Consider the following 7,246-nt stretch of genomic DNA (forward strand, 5'->3'; position numbering starts at 1 on the left):
AATGGGAAAACGGGCCTACAGTGCACATTATGATGTCTTTCCACATAGAGAAATAAGAAATATGTCAATTCTTAAGGCAGTTCTGTCTAAAAATGCTTCAAACTTAATTACTGAATCACTTAAAGGAGGTAAAAAACTTCACCCAGAAAAATCCACTTTAAAAAAAAGCTCAGTGTGAACAACATACCCTCTTGTTCAAAGAATATCCGAAACTATTAAAAAAGTTTTATTGAAAGGCAGTGATATTTGTACTATACTTATATCCAGGTAAGGCAATATTTAGAGCACAGAAACAATGAATACCGCGGATGATATTGTTGTCTTGGCGTGACATTTTTATTTTTGGTCAGGTTATGAAATGTTCTACCAACTCCGATGATAATGAATTGAAGTCTTCATCTGAAAAGAGATAACTCTTTACAATGCCGATGACAGACTCCTCAGTTAGAATATTGAAATCTTCCTCATTCTTGAAGGGTAAGTGACCGGCGAGTTCACAAAGTGCCACGTTAAATGCAGACTCCTCCTTGGCACCAAAACAGGACTTTCTTGCCCATATGACCACACGGACCCCTTCCCTTTGGCACGTAGTGCTTGTTGGATTACTACCTCTTGTCATAAACATATTGTGCGCAATGTTTCGATTTACAAAATAATCCGTCACTCGGCATATTCTCTGGGAGACAGACATCAGGTCTTTCCCTTCAGTGTAAAAAAAGAAACCCGGAGCTGGAAAATTAATTAGTTGGTGGAAATTAATATCGGGGCTCAGGGGTTTGCTCTGTGCTGACTCAATCAGTAGCTCTTCATCTAGATAAAATCCATGTAAATGTAAGTGGTTTATAGATGCAAACCCACCAAGGCTGTTAAATCCAACTCTAAACCCTGGGTGACCACTGAGAAGTATGGATTCTAAGCCTAGCAATGTCAGATCTGGGGTCAAAATCTGAGTCAAACACAGTGATGGGTCTGGTATAAATAAAACATGGCCAAATTCAAGAGGACTTACATTAATTACCACTAAAGTGCGGCCACGCCTTCTGCCTGGCAGGGCAAAGTCAGCATTAGGGTCTCTATCTATAGGTGCTCCACTAGACACTTCCTCAGATCTGACCATCTCAAACAGAATCTCCTCATGCTTCATTTTATTGAAATTGAATTGGCTTGGATTGAATTTCTCTTGGATGCTCATTATGTCCTGAGGCTTCCTCCTCTCTATGCCCCTCTTGACATTAAGTTGTGCCACATATTTCACAGAACCAGGTAAAATTTTGGTTTCTAAGCTCCAAAGTGGATAGCGGAAGAGACCCTGCTCCATCTTTTCTACCCATCTAGAGTGCAGCAATCTATCAAAATCAGAAATAAAACTTTTGTCCTCTGCATATTTTCTCCTCCTTGGCCATGTGATCCCCGGCAAGATAAAGTCTTCTTCTGTGTATCTATATTCTTCCATTATCGCTCCATTGAATCCAGATGAATGATTTAAATCCATGTTTCCATTACCTACAGTATGACCCTGAAAAACAAACAATTGTTATTTCTTCATTACATGTGGTCTCTGAAGCAAGCCGTAAGTGCAGGCATTCTCAGTGCACCTGATGACCGCGTTGTCTCTAAAAAAAAAAAAAAAAAAAAAGCAATAGAAGTGATAAGCGCAAGTGCTCGTTATTACTCGAGTTTGCCTAGGGTGCTCGGGTAGGCACCGAGTATCACGGGTGCTCGAGTGACATGTTCGAGTCTTCGCAGCCACATGTTTCGCAGCTGCTAGACAGCCACAAAACATGAGGGGATTGCACGTGTTTGTCAATGTCCACGTTTTGAGGCTCTGTAACAGCCATGAAATATGCGGCAGCGGGGACTCTAACATGTCACTCGAGCACCCGCGATACTCTGTGCTTACCTGAGCACCCTAGGTAAACTCGAGTAACGAGCACTTGTGCTCATCACTTAATGGGACATAAAAATACAACACTGCAGCAATTTCTACTTTAAAGGGCTATTTCAGGATAACAGTATTAATGTTCTATGATTAATATCAGGTTGGTGGGATTCCAGCACCCCAAAGATCAGCTCTTTGATATGGCTGCAGTACTTGGGTAAGTGCAGAGCCCACAATGTTTACCACTCTATATACCTGCACATTTTCACTTTAGTAGCAGCTTGGCTGAGTATTGCAGCATTGTATCATTCACTTCAATCTTACAACACCTAACACAGCCAACACTAGTGGATGGGGATAAACCACCACTGATTAGAAACTGATGAACTATACAAAAGAGTTGTATATTTGTATTCTTTATTATTACATCTATGATATTGCTTTATTTTACACATCATACCAGCTTGCCTTCTTCCCACAGTGCAATCTTGTGCCATCCATCCTCCAAGTAAGTGACACACAAGCACATGGCTATCTGCATGATGTAAAGGAGGATGTGAGGCATAAAACCTGGAAACGTCTTCCCTTGCTCTATGGTCCAGTCATGGCTTAGAATAGAAACAGTGTAGCTCTGCTGTTTCCAAGGTATCACCTCCTGTGGCCGGCGGTGTTTTTCCTGTCTTAGCCATGAACGGCTGAGTGAGGATAACCTTTCAATTTTTTTACACTCATCAAACACAAATATCCTTGCTCTTTCTTAGACCACTCATTGTAGGTACTAACCATCAGCTTTAAATAAGTTGTCCACTACTCTTACTTAGTATAAAAATGAGCAAATGGTGGTCTTAGTGAAACCCAAGAGACCGCCTACTGCCCTCCTGGTTTCTTTTACCAGCAGGGTGTGTCAGGTGACTTATACAACCAATCAGTGGCTACTGATTCAATGCAGCAGTCACTTTCCGTCAAACAGGAAAGAAGAGCAAGGAGACCGTTTCTTCTGGCTAAGTCGGAACGTAATGGAGTGGTCACCTGACACCCCCCAGAACAGGAAGTGACAAGACTGAGGGGGTAAGTGGCAGCTGATCGTAGGAGTGGTGGGGGTCTGGTGGGTAATGTATTTTTATTTTAGAACCACCATGGGCCTATTTGGGGGTCTGGTGGGTAATGTATTTTTATTTTAGAACCACCATGGGCCTATTTTTATACTAAGTAAAAGTAATGGACACCCCTCTTTAATATTGGCTGATTAGTGTCTAGTGAGTGTAATTAGCAATTTCTACAAACCTATTTTATTTTAAATATCCACTGTTCGGAAACAAGCAGATCCCAAACACAGTCACATAGGAGAATGTTTATCGGGCTGGGTTCACACGAAAATATAACATCCTGAAACTTCGACATTTTTTTTTTCTTATTTGTCACAATTCACATGTGCAATTAATTTTTATACATCAGCAGTTATTTAAAACTGAGAAGACTAAATACGGTTTCCTATGTTAAATTGATGCAATGTATCCGTAAAACTCAGATACTGTATGGTGGCTCCATAGGGAATGCAATTTTTTTGGATGCACCCATAGACTTGAATGGGCGAATTTCATACGACACATGGAAGAAATGAGTGCATGCTACATTTTTTTGTGTGTGCACAAAACAAAACACTGATTGAAAACACTGGCCTGAGTGCTGTCCACATGCTTTCCACTTCACGGACAGCACACAAACTGAAAATACAGTTGTGTCAACTTGACCTCTGGGTGATTTCTCTGGTTTTCTCCTGTGACTGTAAGGATAGGTCCGTAGGAGCGTATTTTTGGTATAAGTTCTGTCTGTGAAAAAGCAGACTGCACCCAGAAAGCACTCAGACCAATGTTATTCAGTGAGGCAGTACGGATGAGCGATCATTTTCACGGAGCGAATCTGCGCATTAAAAAAAAAGTTTCTTCCATGTGATGGGTGAGACTAGTCCTTCAAGTCTATAGGTGCGCAAAAAAAAAAAAATTGTGGACTCCATATGGAGCTACCGTGTAGCATTCAATTTTTTTGGATAAATTGCAATTCTCTAACATAGGAGCAGGGCTGTGGAGTCGGTAAGCCAAACCTCCGACTCCTCAATTTCCACGACTCCGACTCCCTCATACATGGCTCATGTTTAAGTGATGAATTTACTGTAGCACAGATTCATCTCAGCTAATAGTCTAGACCCCTAGATCAGGAATAGGACAGACATTTATAGGACATTTCATAACTTTCCCAAATTCTTATGAAAAAATATTCCCCACATCCTGCATTGAACTACTGTACCCAATTTATTATACATTTTAGGAGTTGGAGTCAGTCCATTTTATACCGATTCAGACTCCACCAAATTGGACACAGACTCCCGACTCCACAGCCCTGCATAGGAGACCTTATTTGATATTGTAAATTTTTAATAACTTATGATGTATAAAAATGGATTGCACACAGGTAACAAATGAGAAAGAAAAGAATCAGCAGAGTTTTCTCGGTGAAACTTGGACGATTTTTTCATACACATGCGTGTAGTGCAGTGTTCACCCTGAATGTCACATTTATCAATCTTTAGAATCCCCTCATACCTAAAAAATGCCCTGTGTAAAAAAAAAAAAAAAAAAAAAAAAACTAAAACAAAACAGGACACTCTGGCCAAGTTCACATGAGCACAATTTTGGACTGAGTGCTATCTGTGACAAAACGGACAACACATGGAGAGCACTAGGGTCAATGTTATTCAATTAGACTGTTCACATAAACAGGTTTTTTTCACTGACCAAAGCGAAGCGTGGAAAAAAAACTGCGTGTACTAGTCTCTTCCATGTGTCAGATGAAACTCTTATTCAAGTCTATGTGGGCAGAAAAAAAATTAAAAAATCGAATCCCATATGGATGAAGCATATAGCATCCAATTATTATGGATACATTGCAATTCTTGCCTGATTGATGAAAAATCTCCAGCACTTTTGTATCTGAAGTATCTGTGCCATGTAAGTGGTCCTGGGAAATACTGAGCACTACTATTATGCTACATGCACACGACCATGTTTTCGTTCTTAGTGCTGTCCATAAGAAAACCCTGACCTCACACAGACCAATGTTATTCAATAGGGCTGTTCCTATGACAGCTTTTTCACACGGGTCAAATGTCTATGTGAAAAAAGATTGCAGCATGCACTATGCTCTTCTGTATCTTGCAAAAAACTTTCCTATGCAAATCTATGGGTGCACAAAAAAAGCCTGAGTGTCGTTTTTCAAGGCTTCGTATGGATGTCCTGATGGAGCCAAAACGTGATCTGAACGAGCCCTATGGTCAGGTTCACAAGTCCATTTTTCACGTACGTGCTCTGTGATTTTCACAGACAGAACATGTACTCATCATGGTCTATGGGACTGTTCACATGTCTGTTTTTGTGGATTGGTACCCTAATTCATCAAGGCTGGTTATATTCTTGCTGGTCTTAATTAGGGGGTGTTGTGCAGTCAGATGCTTCTGATTCATTGAGAGATGCACGCCTCTTCATGAATTGGGAGAGTCTGACAAGTGGTATGCGCCTCACCACAAATATTACTCCAGTCAGTGGCTAGAGTAAGAATTCCATGCTCGTCATGATAAGCAGTGGCATCAAACCGCCATCACGCCCCAGCTCCTCACATTTTGGAGGAGCTGACAAAAACTAGAATGAAAAGGCCAAAAGTTGCACAAACATGGTTTGCAACTTTTCAAGCGAATTGACGCTAGAATTCTGGTGAAATTGCTTAGATGAATCGGCGCCTATTAGTCTGCAGAAACTATCAGTGTGCATCCATGACAACATTGTAATGGATAGGAGAAGTTTACAATTTAATTTTTCATATGTGAAAATAACCGATGAAAGTCCTATGGTAAAAACTGACACTGATATAAATAGGATCCAAAACACTGATGAAAAACGGACCGTGTATTTATGAGCAAGAAAAATCAGACGCCTGAATGTGGCTTTATCTGTATGAGATTTTTTTTTACACACCCATGGGTGCTGCAATTTTTATATGTAGATCATCAGTTCGTGTGTAGAGCTGTTTATGTGACCTAGTACATTGACGTGAATTGCTTGTGTGCTGCCTGTATGTGACCAGTTTTGCACACAGATGTTTAATACGCTTGGCTAATCCTCCGGTTACTGGGTCTCCTCTCCTGCCCCCTCTGTGTGGGGGGGCTCCTCTCCTGCCGCCTCACTGGGGTCTCCTCTCCTGCCCCCTGTGTGTGTGGGGTCTCCTCTACTGCCCACTCCAGGGTCTCCTCTCCTGCAGCCTCACTGGGGTCTTCTCTCCTGCCCCCTCTGTGTGGGGGGGCTCCTCTCCTGCCGCCTCATTGGGGTCTCCTCTCCTGCCCCCTGTGTGTGTCGGGTCTCCTCTACTGCCCACTCCAGGGTCTCCTCTCCTGCAGCCTCACTGGGGTCTCCTCTCCTGCCTCCCTGTGTGTGGGGGGTCTCCTCCCCTGCCTCCCTGTGTGTGGGGGGTCTCCTCTCCTGCCCCCGTGAGCGGGGGTCTCCTCCCCTGCCTCCCTGTGTGTGGGGGGGGTCTCCTCTCCTGCCTCCCTGTGTGTGTGGGGGGGTCTCCTCTCCTGCCTCCCTGTGTGTGGGGGGTCTCCTCTCCTGCCCCCGTGAGCGGGGGTCTCCTCCCCTGACCCCCTGTGTGTGGGGGGTCTCCTCTCCTGCCCCCGGTGTGTGGGGGGTCTCCTCTCCTGCCCCCCTGTGTGTGGGGGGGTCTCCTCTCCTGCCTCCCTGTGTGTGGAGGGTCTCCTCTCCTGCGTGTGGGGGGTCTCCTCTCCTGCCCCCGTGAGTGAAGGTCTCCTCCCCTGCCCCCCTGTGTGTGGGGGGGTCTCCTCTCCTGCCCCCTGTGTGTGGGGGGGTCTCCTCGCTGATTGCCTCTTCCCGCTACGGTCTTCTCACCTGCGGCCCCCGGGTCTCCGCAGTCTCACACCGCCGGCCGGTCACTGAGACTTCCTGGCGAGACGGTACCAACTAGAGGCATCTGTAGGGGTGTGCCAGTGCTACTACACCCCCCAGCCTCCAGCAGTGAGTCAGCAGACAGATATTAGCGCGCACTGTATACTCTTCTAAATAAAGTGCAGCAATACTACAGGACATGATCCACAGAACAGCCCTCAAAACTGAAAAAAAATAGTAACCTCCCTCTGTAAGTGATGAAAATGGACGCAGCCTCCACATGGCCGGTAGCCCTACAGCACAGCGTACAGTACAGCACACAATATACGTCAGTCACAGCCGTGTCATTATCACCCCGCTCCCGATATACAATGACATTATGACACCTTCCGCAGCGCTATGGCTAGCCACGCCCATGTAC

General features: G+C 44.3%; 1 protein-coding gene across 1 annotated transcript; it reads right to left on the reverse strand.

The window, feature by feature from the left end:
- Positions 1-312: 312 nt before the first annotated feature.
- On the reverse strand, positions 313-7,185 carry GDPGP1 (GDP-D-glucose phosphorylase 1). The gene is made up of 2 exons (XM_073653211.1): positions 6,829-7,185; positions 313-1,516 (listed from the first exon to the last, which is right to left on the reverse strand). Exon 2 carries the CDS (start codon positions 1,490-1,492, stop codon positions 347-349), a length of 1,146 nt encoding a protein of 381 aa, XP_073509312.1. The 5' UTR covers positions 1,493-1,516; positions 6,829-7,185; the 3' UTR covers positions 313-346.
- Between the last annotated feature and the right edge of the window lie 61 nt (positions 7,186-7,246).

Source organism: Phyllobates terribilis, unplaced genomic scaffold (assembly GCF_046119375.1).
Source record: "Phyllobates terribilis strain yellow unplaced genomic scaffold, ASM4611937v1 Scaffold_11__3_contigs__length_659146591, whole genome shotgun sequence".
NCBI lineage: Eukaryota > Metazoa > Chordata > Amphibia > Anura > Dendrobatidae > Phyllobates > Phyllobates terribilis.